This window comes from Perna viridis, chromosome 6 (genome assembly GCF_037379345.1).
Source record: "Perna viridis isolate PV_CMFRI_1.1 ecotype Kerala chromosome 6, ASM3737934v1, whole genome shotgun sequence".
In the NCBI taxonomy this organism is placed as follows: Eukaryota; Metazoa; Mollusca; class Bivalvia; order Mytilida; family Mytilidae; genus Perna; species Perna viridis.
Window position 1 is genome coordinate 21,373,304 of NC_142450.1, and position 22,981 is coordinate 21,396,284.

The following is a 22,981-nucleotide window of genomic DNA, read 5'->3' on the forward strand; positions in this document are numbered from 1 at the left end:
ATCTATATAAAGCAACACACCAATTTTGAAATCAATCTTCCATATCTTTTCTCTATCATTCCATATTCTGAAAACATTAATTTTTCCCAATGTACTAATTTTTACTAGAAAAGTTTTTTAATTTGAGGATACCAATTTTTGTGGATTAGGGAAGAAACACAAGTTTGTGGATTCTTAAATTCGTGGTTTTGTGGTTGTCAGTATACACATCAATGGAAATCTCCTTTTCGTTGGGAACCAAATTTCGTGGTTTGGCCTACCCACAAAACCCACGAAAATTGGTACCCCACAAACAATAGTACTTTCACAGTATTTTCACAGTGGACAGAAAACATGAAAAATAGTACCTGTGAAATTGATTTTTAACACTATATAATGTTAATTATTTTTTGAAACCATGAAAACTGATAACCATGAATATATTCACATGACAGTATCCATGAAAACTAATACATTTACAGAAATGGAAAATGAAACAGTCCCTTGAAACAGGAAGTTGATTTTGGCTGCACTCAAAATTGCTTACAACGTATGCCTCATTTGTATTAATCTATAAACCAAATTTGAAATCAATCCACCCATTAGTAGCCAAGATAATTGCAGTGGCATTTGAACTGATGAGCAAAGTGATTCCAATATACCATCCTACTAAATTTGTTAAGTAGGGGACCAGGTAAAAGCTAAATGATCCTTCTCCTCAAAAAGCAAGTATAAAAATAGACTTTATTTGATAATTTGATTGTCTACACATAGTGGTGAATTGTTCAAAACATTTCAATGCACATTGCTATTCCCATCCCCCCACCCACACACAGGGCTGCCACACCCTTCTTTTTTCCAGTTCTTTCTAGAGCATAAATCAATGTCACTAAAACTCTTGCTCCAGAGGCTCCTATGGGGTGTCCAAGTGCTATGGCCCCTCCGTTTATGTTCACCTAAAATATAAATATCATAAGATTTTAGGACTTGTGTAACAATTTGCATATGCAAGTATGTTCTCACCAACTGGGTTTTGAATCTTCCATATTTGACAATGCATTAAGTACAGGCTCATCTAAGAATCATACTGAGGTTTAAATGACCATAACTTTTGTACCCCATATTTAATAAATCCAGAATTTTCTGGTGGTGATTTGAGAACCAACTGAAGGCTTCCAGGAGCCTGAATCGCTCACCTGGTTCATTTTTTTGCCTTTCAAGTCCAATAACTCTAACAAGGATTCACCCTATAAATTCCACCAATTGGAGACTTAAAAAAAAAATGATAACCAAAAATAATTAATAACTTTACCAATAAGCCCAATTCATTTTTACTTTTCTTTAAACAACTTTCTTATCGTAACTTTCCAGCACAATCCTCAATACTGTAAATATTGGATGATAACATCAAATTTAAATTAACCTGATACAACATACTTATCTCCATTATAATGCAGATTATGAGTACGTTCTATTTCACATAACTGTTATCCTTTGAAAAGTCATAAAAGAGAGATCGCTCCCTAAAAATCTTTCAAAGCAGAGAGATTCGACAAATTGACATTTCCACAACCTATTTCAGTTGCAAACTTTTTAAAATAAGACCACAATAAAATTTATAACAATTTACTTTCATCAGATTTTGAATTTTTTAAGCAAATTGTCATTTTGCACCAAAATTAAAACTCCAGTAGATTCTCCCACTGAAAGTGAGAGAGTTTAACACCTATGATTTTCATGACATAGTTTATAGAATCAGAATGGAATTTACCTTCAATACAATCCTGAAGTTGATAAAAAAATAAATAATATGCTTTTATCCAATCAAAATGTGAGAAGTTATACAGCCTTCCTTGTCATTACCTTATTTATATCACAGCCTAACTCTTTGACCACCACATAAGACTGGGCAGCAAATGCTTCATTGAACTCAAATAGATCAACATCTTCTATCTTCCAACCAGCTTTCTCTAACTGAAGGTCAAAAATTAAAACATTTCTATGATAATTATTTAATGGCTATTCTAGTAAAATTTCCCTGGAGGGGGTGGAATGTCACTTAAATATTTAAACCTTGGTTGGGGGTATTTCTGATATTTTACAATTCAATGCATTGCAAAAATGAAATTAATTCTCATGGTGCTACCCTTTATGCATTGTGGTATTCCATCCCTTCAGGGAAATTTTACTGGAATAGCCCTAAGGAGCATTTCTTATTTTTGAACATGTTATACGAAATAACATGATTTACAACCCAAACCATGTTATTTGTATAAAATGTTCAAAAATTATAAACATGTACTACAGGAAGCATAAAAACTAAAGACCAATTTGTGCTTAGTTTCTGACTTCCTGGTACATCAATATGTGGAAAAATTGTCAGAATTTTCTTTTTTTATTATTACAACACTTTAATCACATGGTGTACACCAAATAACCTGCATAGCAGGTTATTTTCAAATGTGCACCATGGACATTGAGGTTATTTCGAACAGACCGAAAAAATATAGCAGTCATTCCTAATAATTTAATTTCAGTATCAATGTTTAAGGAGTAAATCAACAAAAAGGGTTGATGACTTCACAGTCACATTACAAAATTTAGTCTATGAGAAGATGGACAAAATTTTTTATCCAATCAGAAAGCATGTTACATCTGAAATTAAATTCCTAAAAAAACATACTTGGGAAAAATCAATTTATAGTGAACCAAGTGCCAGTTTCAAAAATTACATTTTCTGTTGTGGAAGAAACAGCCCAAGCAACAGCTAAAAATGTCAGTGAAAAAATACATGAGGGCTTATGGAATCAACAAATACCCAGATAAGATAATTTTGTCATCTGACTGATCCTAAATCCTTAGAAAATGCATAATTGTAGAAAATCTAGTTTCTTACACAGCTTGTAGTCTACAAAATAAAGGGAAAAAATAAAGCATGGAATTGCCAGATATCAAACTGTTAGCATCAACACTTTAACTTACCGCTTTCCTGGTTGCAGAGATAGGGCCAGTTCCCATTATTTCTGGTTCTACACCAGTCTGGGCCCATGATACTATTCTACATTTAGGAGAGAGCCCCCTGGACTGTGCCTCTGTTGAACTCATCATTAACACTGCAGCAGCACCATCATTCAAGCCTATAATAAAGTGTTGGTAAAAACATTAAGACTTACATGTCATATGCAAGCTCAATCATGAAGTTGCACACTTCATGCTACATATACACTCACTCGTACAAGGAAATAATATTAGATGGCAACCAAAACTGCTTACAAAATATGCCCCATTTATATAAGGCAACATACTAGATTTGAAATCAGCAGATATTTTTGTGATGGAAAGCATTAAAGTGAAATATGAGAAAGTTCTGTGAAACAGGAATTTGATATTAACAAACAGCAGCAACAAAAATCGCTTATATTGTATGCCCCATCTATATAAAGCCACATGACTAATATGAAGTCAAGCAATTCAGTGGAAGCCAAGATTTTTGATAGTTGAATATATGGATGGACAAGGTGATATCAATATAAAACCCACTCATTAAATGGGGTACAATAACAAGGCATCAGAAATCAGGATATAATCTTAAATTTACAAGCATTTCACCATATAAAAGATACAAGATATTGGGATATATGATCAAGAAAATCTATGAGTGGTATCAATTCAGAAGCTGCACTTGGGCAGATAATATACCTATGCTAGTCCCTCCTTGAATGAGGAATATTAAGTCCATGTTTTTTTCCATGTTTTTTTTATTAAGAAACTAAAGTCATTCAAAGTTAAAAGCTCAAATAAAAAGAAAAAAATTAACACAGAAACTTTCAATAGTAACAAAGGTCTAAATACAAAAAGATTGCTATGTGTAGCTGTATGTCCTGTGCTGCTGCAAAATGCAAAGAAAGTTGAGTGCAACAGTCCTATAACTCCTGTAAAATTTGTTGAATCAAAATGTTGGTGCAATATGAGCAAATAAAATGGTGAGTAACAATCCAGCAAAATTTGAACAAAATCCATTGAGTGGTTTCCAAGGAGTTGCATCCATAACGGTGACAAATTGATGCACAGACACTGGTATTTCTATGCATGTGTCTGTGTTACAGTGGGGACAGAAATACCAATAATACATATGTATATATTATATTACTTGCAAATTTTTAAATGTTGTACATGGGGTTCGAGGGTCAACTCTCAACAACAGCATTAGAACCAAAATACGTAAGAAAATCAAAATCTAAAATAAATTATACACAAGAAGTAGAAAAGAGAGAAAGCTTACTCTATCAATGCACCTGGTCTATGTTCCCAATTTTTAGTGGAGTTAGAGTTGCTCATTTACTTTTGCTACCTTGTATGTATTATTTTAGTTCCTTTATGTTCTTTGTTGCGTTTGTCTGTTTTCCATGTCTGGTCTTTGTCCCTGGATTACATTATTTTGATTACTCATATATATCAAAACAAGTGGCTGAATCAAGCAACAACGAGTTCAAAATGTATCACTGAAAACATATTAATTATCACAGTTGCTAATTTTCGCTGATTCTGTCCAGTGAACATATTTGTGGGTATCAATTTTGCTGTTTCAAACAAAAGATTAGCAATACTTAGCAATAAAAAATCAATTTAAAGGTACTATTTCTTGTTAAATTCTGTCCATGGCAAAAAAAGCGAAAATTAGTAAACCATGAAAACTGATGTTTCCAGTATTTTAATCATTTATTTACATATTTTTATTTCTACACTTTGACTAGTTTCTATAAAAAGTATAATTACAAACCTGAAGCATTACCAGCAGTCACAGAACCAGACTTATCAAAAGCAGGCCTTAATTTACTCAATCCTTCCTGGGTACATCCTGGTCTTGGAAACTCATCTGTTTTGACCTCCTTACTGCCTAAAATTAACTCAAGAAGTTAACATAAGTTATATATACTGTCATTGCAAAAAAAAATTTAAAATTTAAAAAAGCTATTTTCTTTGCTATCAGTTTCAAAACACTGTAACTGCTGTTACGATAATCTAAAATAAAAGAGTGAGGGGGTACCTCATCATTTCTATAATGTTTTTATATAAAATATTCAAATTCCTTGGTTCCTAGAGACATTTTTCATGAGAACCAATGACGGAAGGACACATTTGTTTAAACTGTTATGTTCCCATGATTAAAGATGTCCCATTACTATTTTTTACATTAATTGCCCTATACATGTACATGTAGAAAAAAGTACAAAAATCACATCATATTTTCTACATGTATATGGCAATCAATGTAAAAAAAAGTAATGGGATATCTTTAAAACAGATAAGGGAGGCCCTATGTACATGTACCTAGAAATTATATTAATTCAGGTCTCATTAACCATTTCCAGGTCAAATGGCCACCCCCTATGTAGTACCAAAAACACACTGAACCTTGACTTATGCATTGTAAGTGCACTGTTTGTATGCATTCTGATTAAAAGTAATTAAAATAAAGCTGACAATGTGTACTTTAAAATCATATTTGTAATCTACTACAAAAATGTATGAATATTGTTTACATGTGTGAGTAATTTGCCTCCATACTGTCAGTTAGCAGAAAAGGTTAAAATGTGGATTTTTCAGTATTTTTTATTCAAGTAAATTTTGTGAACAATTTGTACCATTAGCATAATGATTTTGAAAGCCTTATTTTCCAAGCTTCGCAATGGTATGCAACTTAAAGATGTCATTTGTCCTGGGAATTCACAGTGAAACTTTGAAAATTACTTTTTTTTAATGTAAAGTAATGGAAATGTTAGAAGTGGTTAGTGAGACCTCAACATTGAAAAATTACCTCCCCTGATGCTGACAGACACTGGAATGATTTCATTATCAAAATATCCTTGCTTTTGAGATTCTTCACATTTCTGTTGTGATGCACAGGCAAATTCATCCTGAGTTTCTCTGCTAACGTTCCATTTTTTGGCAACATTCTCAGCTGAAATAATAGTATGTATGTACGAGAAATACATTTGAAGTTTTTTAATGTCCCAATGTCATGTAACATTTAACTGAACAAACAATACAGCATAACCTGTCTATACTGAACTCTTTAGTTTATCAAGGTTCAAAATATATTTCAGTAGCAGTCTTTGTAAGAATCATGCAAAATCTGAAAAATGTGATACACCCCTACATATTTTTATTTTTGTAATTCAGTTGTTTTATGGGTCAATACTATGAAATGTGTAATTATTCATTCAAATCTGCCTGCTCTTAGAAGATAATTGACATTGAAAATACAGTAGATTCTATTGTATTTGAGCACCATTTACAGAGTTATCTCCCTTAATTTTGAAATCTACAGTGCATTCTATATAATTTATATCTCCTAAGAGAACGGGTTATATGAAAAACCACATGTTTATTTCTGTTTACTATGACATTTCAAACAAAATATCAAAAATAAAAATATGTAGGCTTTTTACCCATGAATCACATTTTGCATGATCCTTAGCTGGAGTGCTACTTAAATTGATGTAATGAGAATATAAGTAGTGTCTAGCTTTGATAATTTTTTGGATTACTCAGGTTTCGTTTTATACAGAATTCATTGTACAAAGTAACATTCTCAGTTAAAGGTCACTTTAGCCTATATTTTGTTCAAACCATAAAAATGATTTTATTTAACACAATTATTCCTTAACACCATTTCCAATTATCTCCCATTAATGATCAGTCTTGTCACAATCCAGACTCAAATAAAAAGGTATGTAGATATGCCAATTGTTTACGGGGTATGCATAAAATGGGATACCTATTGCTGTCAAGACAAGATAACAAGAAAATGAAACATTACTTTTATAATTTGGGTAAAAAGAGCAGTTTACATTTAAGCTACTGTTATTAAAACAGTTTTATAGCAGGACAATTATTAACTGTCAAGTGTAAACATATTAATTTTCCCAGATTTTAGAGCAAACATACCAGTACGCGTGGGTATCAGTTTTCTTGGCTTTAAAAAATAATTTGCATTTGACAGTGTAAAAAACCAATTCTGTGAGAACTATTTTTGCAAAGACTAATGGACAAATGTATAGACAGACAGACAGACACCATGATTACTATATATCTCACAGAATTTAAAAATCTGAACCTGTAATTCCCATATGGTAGTTGTGGAATGCATCAACCAATCCATCCTTCAACATACAATCAATGTGTGTTACATCTCCGAACTTAGTCCCAGTTCTCAAGTTGCAACAATGAGGTGCCTGTCAAATAAGCAGTGATTTTGTTATTTTTTAAAACTACCCCTACTTATTACTTTTGAAAAATATGCATCATTAACTAGGAGTTGGAAAACTTTGAAGTAAATTAGACTTGCTCTGATAACATTTTTCGATTTTAGTACTAGTATTTTACAAAGTTTGGAAATAATTTATGCTATTTTTTACAAATTAGGCTTATCTTAACACAAGATACAACATATATTTTGAGAGCCCTGTGCAGGTCCGGGTGTTAAAATAATAGGCCTGCAGCAGCACTGAGATTGTCGTAAAAGGCGACTAAATAGTGCTCAGAACCCTGGCCGGGGGGCTGGGGCGCTCTGCCCACAGAGCAACTGGAATGTGTGCCTCAGGTGGTGGAATGGGGTACCCCTGGTGTGTTACATCCTGGGGTTGTCAGGCTATAATACGGAAAACCTGACCACAAACCATAGCGGTGCACCGTGTCGGGAAAGATGCCACGTTACTCGCACGTTAAAGAACCCTACTGTGGTATTCTCCCGGAGTAGGAACCATAGGGCTCCGCCACAGGAGGCTAAATTGCCCAACCCTACCCACCTCTCCCTATTTCCAGTGGCAATCAAAATTTGTCAACCCCATTGTCATTTTGTCCCATCCCTTTTTCATTTCATCATCATTTCATGATCATTTTCTCATCAATTTCATGTTCATCAGCTGAATATAGCTGAAATATTGCTGCTCAGACGTTAAACCCCAACAAACAAACAAACAATATATTTTGAGAAGAAAAATAAATACCATGCTCATGTTCTCTTGACCACCTGCTATAACTATTTTAGAATCTCCATTTTGAATAGACTGGTACCCTAATACAACAGCCCTCAGCCCAGACCCACACAACATATTGACTCCACAAGCCGGTACTGACACTGGTATTCCTGCCTTGACACTGGCTTGGCGTGCTGGATTCTGACCCTGGCCTACTCAATAAACATTAAATATATATATATAGTAGTATCATTTTACTAAATCCTAATTTAGGAAGTGTGTTTTGATTGATGTTCTATATAATAAAACATAACAATTCAAGCAGTACAATCAAGGTCTGAAGGTGGCTTATCAGTAACTGCACGTAGTCACGTGTTCATTATTAACTGTTTTATGCATGCTTTATTATGTTTCCTATTTTAATCCTTTTGAATCAAATTTTTTGTGTAATTTGTTGTCAACATTTGCTCAAGAAAGGGGTAAGTGTAGTATAAGAAAGGAGAGGGCAAGGGTCCAACAAACTACACTTTCCTAGGAGTACATCAGACACATTACCTACCATACAAACCTGTCCTAGGATTACTACAGACACATTACCTGCCATACAAACCAGTCCTAGGATTACATCAGACACATTACCTGCCATACAAACCTGTCCTAGGATTACATCAGACACATTACCTGCCATACAAACCTGTCCTAGGAGTACATCAGACACATTACACACATTACCTGCCATACAAACCTGTCCTAGGATTACATCAGACACATTACACACATTACCTACCATACAAACCTGTCCTAGGATTACATCAGACACATTACCTGCCATACAAACCTGTCCTAGGAGTACATCAGACACATTACACACATTACCTACCATACAAAACTGTCCTAGGATTACATCAGACACATTACCTGCCATACAAACCTGTCCTAGGATTACTTCAGACACATTACCTGCCATACATACCTGTCCTAGGATTACTTCAGACACATTACCTGCCATACAAACCTGTCCTAGGATTACTACAGACACATTACCTACCATACAAACCTGTCCTAGGATTACTTCTGACACATTACCTACCATACAAACCTATCCTAGGAGTACATCAGACACATTACACACATTACCTGCCATACAAACCTGTCCTAGGATTACATCAGACACATTACACACATTACCTACCATACAAACCTGTCCTAGGATTACATCAGACACATTACCTGCCATACAAACCTGTCCTAGGAGTACATCAGACACATTACACACATTACCTACCATACAAACCTGTCCTAGGATTACATCAGACACATTACCTGCCATACAAACCTGTCCTAGGATTACTTCAGACACATTACCTGCCATACAAACCTGTCCTAGGATTACTTCAGACACATTACCTGCCATACAAACCTGTCCTAGGATTACTACAGACACATTACCTACCATACAAACCTGTCCTAGGAGTACATCAGACACATTACACACATTACCTGCCATACAAACCTGTCCTAGGATTACATCAGACACATTACACACATTACCTACCATACAAACCTGTCCTAGGATTACATCAGACACATTACCTGCCATACAAACCTGTCCTAGGAGTACATCAGACACATTACACACATTACCTACCATACAAACCTGTCCTAGGATTACATCAGACACATTACCTGCCATACAAACCTGTCCTAGGATTACTTCAGACACATTACCTGCCATACAAACCTGTCCTAGGATTACTTCAGACACATTACCTGCCATACAAACCTATCCTAGGATTACTCCAGACACATTACACACATTACCTGCCATACAAACCTGCCCTAGGATTACTTCAGACACATTACACACATTACCTGCCATACATACCTGTCCTAGGATTATATCAGACACATTACACACATTACCTGCCATACAAACCTGTCCTAGGATTACTTCAGACACATTACCTGCCATACAAACCTGTCCTAGGATTACATCAGACACATTACCTGCCATACAAACCTGTCCTAGGATTACTCCTGACACATTACACACATTACCTGCCATACAAACCTGTCCTAGGATTACTCCAGACACATTACACACATTACCTGCCATACAAACCTGTCCTAGGATTACATCAGACACATTACACACATTACCTGCCATACATACCTGTCCTAGGATTACATCAGACACATTACACACATTACCTGCCATACAAACCTGTCCTAGGATTACATCAGACACATTACCTGCCATACAAACCTGTCCTAGGATTACTTCAGACACATTACCTGCAGTATAAACCTGTCCTAGGATTACATCAGACACATTACCTGCCATACAAACCTGTCCTAGGATTACTCCAGACACATTACACACATTACCTGCCATACAAACCTGTCCTAGGATTACTCCAGACACATTACACACATTACCTGCCATACAAACCTGTCCTAGGATTACATCAGACACATTACACACATTACCTGCCATACATACCTGTCCTAGGATTACATCAGACACATTACACACATTACCTGCCATATACACCTGTCCTAGAATTACTTCAGACACATTACCTGCAGTATAAACCTGTCCTAGGTTTACTTCAGATACATTACTTGCCATATAAACCTGTCCTAGGTTTACTTCAGATACATTATCTATTATATAAACATGTCCTAAGATTACTTCAGACACATACTCTGTCCTTGGATTACTTCAGACATATTACTTGCCATATAAACCTGTCCTAAGATTACTTCCGACACATTACCTGCCGTATAAACTTGTCCAAGGATTACTTCAGACACGTCCTGTGGTGGTACACTGCCTCTCTTTAGTACTTCTTTCATACATGTTGATCCAAGATCATGAGCAGGTACACTTGTAAAGGCACCTAGAAAACTACCTGCAAAATAAAGTTGACAAAAATACACATATTTGCTAAAAGTTTTAACATTAATAGTTAAATTCTTGATTTTAATGCCCAATCAGTTTCTTCATGTCTGCATGTACATTCACATGTAGATAAAATATATGCAATTCAGCACCAGTTAACTGGACTGGACTTCACATGAAAATGAATTTTCTTACCAGAATTCACAAAATTTGTTTGACCTGACTTGCAAAATTGTGACCAGTCTTGCTTCTTAACAATCAGAATGACCTAATGGAGATTTCTTTTACACTGCTGTCATACACAGGACTCTCAAAAATATATTTGGGTCAAAAGACCATCTCGTTTTTTCAGACCGTGTACTGACAGTGCTGGAAATATTTTTCCAAACTCTTTCTTACAGGTTTCACTTGTCTATTAAGGTGAGAGCACTAGACCTTTTAACATGTGACCTTGAAAATCAGCTATAATAGCACTTTTACGTCCTTGAAATCGTGGAAATATGATTTTAACTTGGCTGCATCATGAGAATACCTACAATGTATCAGACATTCTAAACAAACAGAAAATACAAAAACCATGATTTTTCTGGATAATCAAGTCAAGGAAATTGAGGAGTAGACAAAATTTCTGGAGTTTCTTTCTGTGAAGCCTTCCTTATAATACTGTAGTTTAGATCAGAAGGGCTTGTGTAGGATTTGGAGGGAAAAAATCAGTTGTGACTTTGAAGAAAAGGTCAATGTGCTGTTGGCATCAGGTTTGCTTTTTTTTCTGCTTTATTTTTTTTACCAGCAACCTTAATGTGTGCGTGAGACGAGCTCTTTAATGGATAGTAAATGTTAAAAGTCTCTAAATTTTGTTCAAATGGATAAATTGAAAAAGTTTCATCAGATTTGGTCAAAATCCGATTGATGTCTTAGCAATACTCTAAGAAGCACATGTAAAACAAAAAAATCTTGAAATCAAGTGTTAGAAGACTTAGATGAGGTAGAACTATACATGTATTCATAATTCAAATTGTGTCAGCAAGGACTACAAAAATCCTTGGTGTCAGGACTGTGAGACTATAAAATTCACATTCAGTGGTCACTCACTACCAAGTTAGAAGATCTAGACTTTGCGGATAACATGAGCTTACCATCCTACAACTTCCAGCATATGCAAAAGAAAACATCAGCTTTGCATGTAAAATTTCTTATTTGGTCCATTGAGAATTACACAATTGCACTTTCCCACCCTCATTAACTTTGATGGAGCACATTAAACTTGGCTCCAAAGTTTATTTTGAGTATCCTGACTTTTAGTGATATATACCAAGTGGTCTTATATCTTTACATTTAAGGCGTCATATATTTGATCAATACTAAAAATAATACTAAAAAAATAAGGAAGGTACAAAATCGAAAGATCGGACTGCTGTTGAAAAAGAAACTCTTGGTATAAGGTGAAAAGACTAAAGGGCAAGAACCAACCAGTCCAAGATATTGCAAACAGATCGAATAGAAATAAATATCTAAATGAAACTGTAGTTACTGCAGATTTTTTTCCATCATTGTGTTATTTTTATTCTTTTATTCTTTTATTTCCAACATTCGTAGACAGATGATTACAATTATTAAAATGAACAACACATCATTCAGTCTGCACCTAACAAAGATAGGAAATAATTTTTAAAGATAATACCAAAACTAATTCCCTCTACATTAACCCACCCTACATTGGATTTCATTATTTGTTTGTTTTTTGTGTCTGCTTAGACCAGATGAAAACCTAAGAACAGTCCACGTGGGCATTTATGTCTTTTCTTCCAGTATGGATGCCCATATGGTCTGTCAATGTGTCTTTGACCTTAAACACTTTTCTACAAAAATGAGTTGCTCATTTACTTTTGTTACTTTGTATGTATTATTTTGGTTATTTTATGTTCTTTGTTGTGTGTGTCTGTTTTCCATGTATGGTCTTAGTCCCTGGATTACATTCTTTGGATTTCTGCTAGAATATTGGTTCCCTTGATTACTCTTCTACGATCGTCAGATTTGAATTTCATGCTTTTTCATTTTTCTCTGTTGGCATGCCTCTGTAAACCATGTTGTGTTGAGAATGAAGAGCCACAAGTCACACAGATGAAATTCTTGTCACCAGAATGCCCTGTTTCTTATAGTTTGATTTACTAATGAACAGAAGGGAGCAGGATCCACATGTTTCTTTCCTGTCCTTTATGATGGCCCTCATGCTGTCTCAGGGAGGATACAAAAGAAAATGTTGTTCCGTAATGTTGGCATACATTTCTGAAAAGATTAGAAAAAACAGAGTTGAAACTGAAAGCCAAACTCCAGATTTTAATAAAAGGCTACAAAAGCTTCCAACACTGGTATAATTCTACAATATCCTTACTCAAAATGACAGCAATCCAATACAAAGAAAGGGAATTTAACCTAGCTAAATTCTATGAAAATTCATGAAAAGCTAAGTAGGTAATCACAGAATTTACATATTACATAAAACATGCTATATCAATTGAATCTTAATTGCATTTGTGCTTTATAAACCCCAGTGATTGAAATATGAATGTTAGTTTTGTCTACTGTCACGTGTGCCTGTTATAATGTCTAGGTAATTTGCCAGCTTAAGCTTATTTGCTGTAAAAGTGTGGGACTTTCAGAAATGCTTAACAATGCAGAAAGCTTTCGATCAATAGTGGTCCCCTTATGCAGACATTTATATTTTAATATGTTCATTTATTGAAATAACAGGGTAAACTTACCTTCAAGTGGTGTGTTTGACATCCAAAAGTGCAGCCGTTAAACCTTCTGGTCACATAGGTTGTAGTCATTGGGGATTGATTAAAGATGGCATAATTCACAGTCAATTGGAAGTAGTGTAGCAAAAATAACTTCAAATGGTCAAGTAGTTCCCATTGATTTCACGGTTTTTTTTTTGTTTTTTTTTTTTGATTCATAATGTTGTACTGAGTTATCAAAATTTCCCTACAAGCATTTTGATTTTTTTTTAAATCTGAGGTCAAATGTGGGCTTTTTTTAAAGACTCATTTCACACTATTTACCCTTATTGGCCTTATTGTTACTAAATTCCGGTTACATGTCTGAAAAAAAGTCTGTGGGACGAGATTTTAATTTTCTCTATTTACTTAGTTTATGCCAAATTTTCGTTTGGTGGTACTTTTTGTTCTTTGTTAACTTGAAAATAAGTCAATCTGGGAGTCTGTCGGGTAACAGAAAACAGAGGTACATAATAACATTTTATTTGGCCAACAGGATCCGATCTCTCTGAAACGATTTCGATCTAACGCACGAACGAAAAGGACATCAACAAAATTGATAATGAGCGGATTTTCGAAGCCTTTCCTCTGTCATCATACATTTTAGTATAAAGTACCTATTGCTGTTCTGCAAGCAGATACCAGTACAACATCCTGACGTTGCATAGCCATTGTATTTCCACTTTCTACTTTCGTTTTTCGGTCTCACTAATTACCGACAAAAGCGTCAAGAAGCGAGAAGAAATTGATTTAGCGATAAGAAGCGACAAGAAGTTTGAATTAGCGACAAAAAACTAAACAATACCGACAAGAGGAGAGAGACTATATTTATTTGCTGTTTGAATTATAAAAAGATGAAAAAATAGAAATAATTGTAAGAAGTTATAAATCCCTGGTTATATTTAAAAAAAATGTACATGCAAAGTTGATAAAAACAGAGACATTAATACACATTAATGTCTCAGGTAAAAATTTGCCATATATCGTTTAAAATTTCGAGAAACTAATATCAATCAAATATATCCTTTTAAATGACATTTTAAAATATAATAAAGAAATAAATTGATGAAATTGGTGAAAATTTGCAAAGATTTCAGTTTAAAAATGCTATATTTTTATCAAAAGATTAAAATATTTGTTATCTATTTCTTTGATGTCATATGCTATTTTTATTTTAACAAATATTCGAAATCATTCTTAAAGAATGCAGGTATGTCAGGATTCTAGATCATTCTAAATTCCGATAGATTTATATATTTACGCATATCAGCCAATCGGATTAATTAAGTTATGACATTCATCCACGGGCCAGTTAACAAGGCGTTAATCACTGACTGGCACGTTGGCTTTCCCCGGCATGTGAGTCTTTAACTTGTTAATTGAGGAAGTTATGATATTAATTACCTGAAAGAAGCCACTCACTCTTGATCTCACAATCAAGAGTTTTGGTAGCTGGAATTGTTATTGTAAACTTCAGAATCAAACACACTGATTATTTTGATGTAAAAATTAAAAATAATATTGGCCGTAATATGTTTTTTTACATCATAATTTATGAAGCCATAGACCAGAAAACTAAGTAAAGTAAAAACACTGCTGAAGATTCTAAGCGTGGTTGTTTTGTTAGTCATTTACGTTCAAAGGGTTACTAGTACAGAACTTGTTTTTCTACCAAACTGACTCAAGCAAAAACTTAACTCATCTTCTACATGCATTAAATACATCCAAGCTGAAGAAGCCACACTTTTTACTCATCTTCAACATAAATACCGGATCCAAAGCAGTCACTCTGGTTCTTGCAAAAGTACGACTCTGTGCGTTTGTAAGAATCTTTGCTACGTATTTGCATACGGTTTCGCTTTGTTACGCTGACATTAATACCATCGGTGTTAATAAATAGATACCCTCAGGAGCAGGGCTTCCCCCTTGGGCAAGGGGATAAAAACTTTGTGAGATTAATACCATCAGTGTTAGTCAAAACCCTTAGGAACAGGGTTCCCCTTGGGCAAGGGAGTGAATTTTGTATAATACCATCGGTATTACAAACCCTTTGGTACAGGATTTTCCCCTTGGGCAAGGGAATCAAAATGGCAAATTTTCCTTGTGGAGACTGTAGCAAAAATTGCACAAACCTTTGTGTTTACTGTGAATCATTTAAGTCATGGTTTCACAATAAGTGTCAACAAAATAAAGACTTAACTTATTCAGCTCAACCTGCTTTGGTGGAAGATAATGTATCTAAACAGATACTGAATAAGTCCAACATGTCTTCCATTGACAGAAAACCTATCAATGTCTCTAGCAATGACAATTGCTCTTTAATGCACTGTCGGTTGATATTAAGGGCAATGAAAACCTAACAAGTCGGCTCAGGGTTTTAATTTGCATTAAACTTGTAACCAATAAAGCAAAACATGGCACTCATAAATATGATCGTACAAGACTAGTATCTAATACATATGATCAGGCATGCAAAAGTGCTGTCACAAACAAAAGCTGGTCATCTGCCTCGGCCATCGTATTTTTGGCAATGCGTTACTGATGAGACATCAATAGTCGAAACACGTGCCTCAGAATTTTTAAACACGTTTACTTCATTTTTAACTAAACAAAAATAAATTAAAAAAAAAAACACAACAATCATTTTGGAACTTTGGTCAACTTTAAGTACGTGTATAACGCACAAACCACAATAAAATATAGCATCGGAAATTTTGATATAATACAGATACTTTACTATTTAAGTCACAAAATTTATCTAGCTCGAAGAATCATTTCCTCTTCATTCTTTTGTCACTAACTTATGTACTTTAAACCTTACATGGCAAATGTATCTCCTTGTCGGTATTTTTTTAGTGTCTTGTCGCTAATTCAAACTTCTTGTCGCTAATTCAAAGTTTCTTGTCGCTAATTAAAGTTTCTTGTCACTAAATCAATTTCTTTTGGCTTCTTGACGCTACTTGTCGCAATTTGTGAGACCCTTCGTTTTCATATTCATCGTCCCTCGTGCGCTTTTCAGTCGTAACGTCGTGAGCTAGTGTTATGAACGTTTTTTCCAATATGAACTATATGATATAAGTCCCTGTTTTCAACAGATTTCCTTTTTGAGTGAACTTTTTGTCTCTTATTTTAAAATATAGTTGCTAAGAAGTAAAAGATGAACATTTTAAAAGTACGATGTTTACAGACGAAATGAACACTTCATATCGAAATAAAGCACTTACGGGACCCTGATAACTACTTCCTTTCCAAAATAACAAAATGGTGAGATACTGCCCAGTAATGTTGGATAGAAAATCCATTTCAATCCTGTTAGACGAAGTTAATTTATCAAAATTAAACTAGTTAAAATGAACAAGTGATAAATATTTTCTTTCCATATCCTATAATATACCGTGTATTTGATTTGTTATGTTGGCTTTTATACATTTTTCATGAGTTGGCTCAGAAGCAGCAACTACATCTGTAATTTACTTGTTTCCTTGAAGTTGTGTTCATATCCTGCTTTTATTCTATAAAAATATTGTTTCAGCTAAATTTTCTTGCCGGTACCTTCAGTCGATGACTAAGACGTAATTACTGACTAAACTGTTGAAGACATTTGTTCAAGTCGTCAAAACTTGTAGCATGAAAATAACCTATTCAGGCAATTTCACTTCATATCTAACTCAAAAAATTTTTGCAGTTTCTGCCTTTAAAGACTTTATGTAAGCATACTAATACTTCTTAATATAGGATTACATGAAATCTGAAAAGGGTTTCTTTAATTTTGGGCTATTTTCAGTTCTACTAGAACTTGCTGTAAGTGCATTTATCCACTTTTTATGATGGCTTAACCAGTAAAATTTGAAAATCCATGTAATTGATGGTGGCTTAAAGCTGCATTAGCTGTCAAATTTGAATTTTTTTTTGCTGTTGAAATATACCATAACTTTGAATTATTTGTACTAATTTATACTTTTCCTGTATTAAATTTCATTTGATATCCACACAAATAATGCATTAAATATATGAAATAGGTGTCTATATATTTATTGCCTTGCAAGACAAAAAATTGACCTAGATAAGTTCGTATGCATGTGACTTCTGGTGACCTTAATATGTGCACGTGCTGTAAGGGTCGCTTCTAAAATAACAAATCTGATTGCAAAGCGAAAGTGGTTATTCAACAGCAAGGAAGACCGATGGACTCAAGCCATAAAAGAAAAAAGTTCAAATATAACACAAGGATCCTTTTGAAATTTACGAATTGTGATTTAAAGTGGCTCAAATATGGTCATTATTCGTTTGAAAACTTATCAAGAAACAGATGAAATGAAATGAAAACAAACACGTGCTTACCTGTGTAGCCGTTATTGTTATTTTTTTTCCCAAGGTTTTCCTAACCTACATGTATGTCCTGTCGGCAATCTTCGTAAGTAATGGCGAAAAATAATTTGATCATAGCTATCAATCTTCTCTGATTGAAAAAACGTTATTTTCACATTATTCTGTAGGTATTATCGACATTGAGAGCTCCAATTGCAATACTACAAACTTGTTTCATTGAATCGGCAAAATTCAGTCCAATCAAAACTGAACAAATTTGACAGCCAATGCAGCTTAAATGTATTCTATGACAATGATTTCTATGATAGACCAATCAATATTCCATATTTGGAAATCTGGAATTATTCCAGAATAATAAACTGTCATGTAACAAAATTTAAGTCTGAAATGTTGTTGGGCTTCCAAAAATATATGTAAATTCGGCTTTTGAAATTGATTATCCCTTGCTCTTAATTTAATAATCTTTACTAGAAATGGGAAAAAAGTATAAATAAATGAGTTTTTTCCAAATTTAGAATATCTGTGAATTTATTATTTTTTTCAGGTGAACGTACCCAAACAAAGGCGTACTTACTGTAGCAGTAAAGATTGCAGAAAGCACACCTTGCACAAAGTTACCCAGTACAAAACTGGCAAAGCCTCATTGTATGCACAAGGTAAGTTATTGAATAATGGAAGCAATGATATTTACTGAAACTACTTATGTTCATTTGTATTATAACAATAATTGGGAGACTACTCCGAGCTTAATATGTGGTGGACATGGAGCATGAAGAGTCCAGAGTAATCAAATACTTTCCACTTGACAGTGTTCTAGCATTCCTATTTCCTGTTACCTGGGGCAAGTGAAATTTGGGTCAGGGAAAGTTAGGTACTTAAGTTACACTTTCCCATGGCAAGTTGAAAACTTGATATGCTGTAAGGATTTGTTATGTTAGGAAAACAGTCATTGACTGTGGGAAAGTTGATTTGATATGGATTTTTCCTGAGGAAACCTCAATTTCTGGAAAATCCTAGATAACTGACTTAATGGAAGTATTTTGGATGAACCAAAAATTTTATTGTTGACTAGTCTGAAGTCACAGATTTGGCAATTGACATGTATGTCAAATTAAATGTGCGCTAAGAAGAAGTATATTTGCTTAATTTGACTTGTCTAAAGCTGGCAGTCTAGTGCGTTATGAAAAGATGGGTCTGGGAGTATAGATGTATTAGTGACATTTTTTTTTACAATAAATGTAAGTGAAAATTTCTGTAGCAACTTCTAAAATGCTCTTTGTCACATTTGGTTTCAAGTAGCATTGGGCCTTTTCTTAAAATATTTAATTATTATGCCGGTAGGAGAAATTTGTGTAAATGTTTTGTTTTTAGTGAAAAGTGTGATTTTGTTTTTAGGCAAAAGGAGATACGATAGAAAACAGAGTGGGTACGGAGGTCAAACCAAGCCAATTTTCCGCAAAAAGGTATGCTTGGTCCCATATTTTTGATTTCTATTGCACATATTTATATATTGTAGTTAATTGATTTCAAAAGGTTCCTTATGCTTGTCTCTTGAGAAGGCCATAACAAGTAAGGCTTGTTTCCTACTACCTACAATGTGCATTTTGTAGCAAGAAAAAATGGGTACATGTAGGTAGGAAGGGTAATTTTTTATAGAAACATTTTACATTGAGTTGATTTTAAAACAAACTAGACTTTAACAGAGCTTGGCCAAAATGCTAAGGGTTGTTAGAGTAGCAGGAAACAGACATTTTAATTTGTCTAATAAATCCAAGTAATATTCCATGGATATAGAAATATTTGGCATCCCAGGAGTAAGTTTGAGATGAAAATTTATGTTCCCACAACAGAAATCGGATTCTTAAACAATAATTTTTCGTTAACTTTGATAATAATTTTATACTTGGAGTGGGTATATTTTCAAGGAGGGGCAGTGCCCCCCCCCTCCAATGCTAAAAAGGGTCATTTAAAGCCCTATTGGCCTTAAATAGGGGTTAATTTCTGATAGCAGGAGGCAATCAACCCAACAAATTAGTTGACTACTCATTTGTACATTGTATATAAGTTACAGCATGCATTTTAAATGAATAAATATTCTAGTAGTAGATGTTTATTAATTATTTCTTTTATCGAAATGAATATTCCATTTTCCATATTTCTTAAAATTTTCTATGTTAGTGCTCTTTTCGTTTCTGTCACATAACTCTTTTTTGTTGTGTGCCATCAGGAGTTTGTGTCCTCTGTGTTCCTTTTGACACAAAAAAAGTCATCAGCGACTTCAGCTTGATCGATGTCAGTGCTATTGGTTTTTTTAAAAATTGAAAATGAATCCTGACACTCAAGAAAAAATGAAAAATCAGAGATCAACCAATGGAAAACCCTGTGCCTATGCCAAACTTCTTGTGCACCATATGTAAAAAAAAAGTCACAGTGTCAGAAATGAACACTATACCTAGCATGCATGCAACATCAATGTATTAATTTAATAAGAAATGGGAATTCTAGAGCCCTACCATTAATAAAATCGAGTGCTGCATTCATGTAATTTTACCTTTAGGTTATAAATATAGTACAGTGGGCTGTTCTGTGAAAATCAAAACTTCAATTTTAGGCTAAAACAACCAAAAAGATCACATTGAGAATGGAATGTACTGACTGTAAACACAGAAAACAGTTATCCATCAAAAGATGTAAACACTTCGAGTTGGGAGGTGAAAAGAAGAGAAAGGTAAACTACAAATGGCTGATGTGCAATAGTTTTGAACTGTTGTACTGTTTAATCATTTAGTGTCACTCCCTGTAAGAATCAGGCAGTTGGCGAAAAAAAACCTTTATTTTGATAGCGTAATTTGACAATTTGCACTGTCAGAATCAAGGGAAACCGACAAGAACGTCCATATCATGCTTGACCATTGAGTTAAAATTTCATTGAAATGCACTGAAAATAATGAACATTTCACGGCAGAAACTCGTGTGAAAAAACTCTTTTTTCTAAGATTCTATTGAGAATTTCTGAGCAAATCCTTTTTTTTATTTATTAATTTTTTTTTTTTTTTTTTCAAATAGAGAAAGAATCCTTGAGTGACATTACATTGCCCGATCAGTGGGGTTTTGACATGCATGTTTCAGATTTTTCCCATTTGTCTGTATCTTACAAACACTTACACTTAATGAGCACATGTCAACTCTGTTGTATTTTCTAATGATCCAAATATTTTTATAATTTGATGAAAGTGTAGCCAATTTTACAAATGTGGTCACCCGTTGTGGTTGTTTTTATGGGGGGTTTCTCTCCCTCCTCCAGTTGACATGTTGATGCTGAGTGATTAGAATACTTTTAATTAAGAATTGGTTGTTACATTGTCAGTGTAAAGGGTAACTTGTTATTTTAATCTCATTTTACTTTTTTTTTTTATTTAAAATTCATGCTTGAGGTGTTGTACACTGTTTGAGACTCATCTTCCAGGGGTAATTTTTATGTAAATTTTCAAGGAATGTCGGGCTTGTGTTCAACATTAAATATTAATATTGTCTTTTTCTTCTATTGCAGGGACAGATGATCATGTTCTAAAAAGGATTCTAGTGCATATAATAAAAATGAGGAAAATAGCAGTTCGTTTTATGTATAATATGATAAGGCTTTGCTCATGAAGGACATAGATATTAGTACTAAGTAACATTTGACCTTGTTAAGGAGGCCCAACAAAAAGTATATGTGGTTCTGGTCACCTTTTAGGAAAAAAACAGGGTCATAAGGTAGGGAATTTTTGGGGTTTTTTTTATCCTTCAGGATCAAAGTACCTTATGTTACTGGTTCATCTCTTGAACTTCCCTTTTTAGCTCACCTAGCCAAAGGCCATGTGAGCTATTGCCATCACTTGGCCTCTGTTGTCATCCGTCGTCATCGTTACCAACTATACAAAACTCTTCTCCTCTGAAACCACTGGACTGATTAGAATCAAACTTGGTAAAAATGTTCCTTGGGGTATCTTGCATAGAACTAATGTGGGGATTTTTGATTCGTTGAAAATCATGGCCACCGTTACTAAGGATAGAACATAGGGGTCAGACAGTAGTTTTCCACATATATCTCCATAACTTTTAGATTTAACTAAATTCTGACATGGGTATAAGTGTTCAGCATGATAAGATCTATATCTGGTAAAATTTTGGTTTTAATCTGTTATGCTATATAGGAGTTATTGCCCTCTTTCGACAACTTGTGCTATTTTTAATTTTGTCTTTCAAAAACCTCCTCTGACGCTGCGTGACCAATTGAAACCAAATTTGTTATGAATGTTCCTTGGGGTATCCTGCATAGAACTATTGTGGGGATTTTTGATTCATCGAAAAGCATGGCCGCCATTACTAAAAATAGAACATAGGGGTCAGACACCAGATTTTTGCATATATCTCCAAAACCATTAGGTTTAGCTAAATTCTGACACAGGTATAAGTGTTTAGCATGATGAGACCTATTTCTTGTAAAATTTTGGTTTTAATCCGTTAAGATCTCACTAACTACTTCAGGGTCAAATGGCCACCCCCTATGTAGTACCAAAAACACACTGAACCTAGACATGTGCATTATTTGTGTGTATTATGATTAAAAGTAGTCAAAATAAAGCTGAGAATGTGTACTTTAAAATCATATATGTAATTAACTACAAAAGTGTATGAATACTGTTTACATGTGTGAGTAATTTGCCTCCATGCTGTCAGTTAGCAGAACAGGTAAAAATTTGGACTTTAAGTATTATTTATTCAAGTAAATTTTATGAAGAATTTCTACAATCATTGTACCATTAGCATAATGATTTTGGAAGCCTTATTTTCCAAGCTTCGCAACGGTATGCAACTTTTAAGATGTCATTTGTCCTGGGAATTCACAGTGAGACTTTGAAAATTACTTTCTTAACACTAGAAGTGGTTAGTGAGACCTAAGCCATTTGGAGTTATTGCCCTTTTCAACAATATTTGCTATTTTTAATGTTATTTTTTCAAAAATC

The 22,981-nt window shown here is 34.1% G+C and overlaps 2 protein-coding genes across 10 annotated transcripts; one reads left to right on the top strand and one right to left on the bottom strand.

Annotated features, from left to right (window-relative positions):
* Positions 1 to 705: 705 nt before the first annotated feature.
* On the bottom strand, positions 706 to 16,838 carry LOC148614050 (acetyl-CoA acetyltransferase, cytosolic-like). Of its 5 annotated transcripts, none has more exons than XM_088587855.1 (10): positions 14,261 to 14,500; positions 13,036 to 13,152; positions 10,742 to 10,876; positions 7,992 to 8,173; positions 7,100 to 7,217; positions 5,798 to 5,941; positions 4,760 to 4,876; positions 2,958 to 3,116; positions 1,843 to 1,949; positions 706 to 935 (listed from the first exon to the last, which is right to left on the bottom strand). In XM_088587855.1, the coding sequence occupies exons 2-10, from the start codon at positions 13,094 to 13,096 to the stop codon at positions 765 to 767; spliced, it is 1,194 nt and encodes a 397-aa protein (XP_088443981.1). In that variant the 5' UTR covers positions 13,097 to 13,152; positions 14,261 to 14,500; the 3' UTR covers positions 706 to 764. The 5 variants fall into 5 exon arrangements, with proteins under 5 accessions (XP_088443981.1, XP_088443979.1, XP_088443980.1 ...); XM_088587853.1 differs by having other exon boundaries at positions 1,843 to 1,953; positions 2,962 to 3,116; positions 14,261 to 14,491; XM_088587854.1 differs by lacking the exon at positions 14,261 to 14,500 and adding an exon at positions 13,629 to 14,232 and having other exon boundaries at positions 1,843 to 1,953; positions 2,962 to 3,116.
* LOC148614051 (uncharacterized) lies at positions 14,919 to 21,584 on the top strand. 5 transcript variants are annotated; one of them, XM_088587859.1, is made up of 5 exons: positions 14,919 to 15,002; positions 18,517 to 18,628; positions 19,368 to 19,435; positions 20,584 to 20,700; positions 21,523 to 21,584. In XM_088587859.1, exons 1-5 carry the CDS (start codon positions 14,934 to 14,936, stop codon positions 21,541 to 21,543), a joined length of 387 nt encoding a protein of 128 aa, XP_088443985.1. In that variant the 5' UTR covers positions 14,919 to 14,933; the 3' UTR covers positions 21,544 to 21,584. The 5 variants fall into 5 exon arrangements, with proteins under 5 accessions (XP_088443985.1, XP_088443989.1, XP_088443987.1 ...); XM_088587863.1 differs by lacking the exon at positions 14,919 to 15,002 and adding an exon at positions 16,890 to 16,922; XM_088587861.1 differs by lacking the exon at positions 14,919 to 15,002 and adding an exon at positions 16,907 to 16,964.
* Positions 21,585 to 22,981: the final 1,397 nt, after the last annotated feature.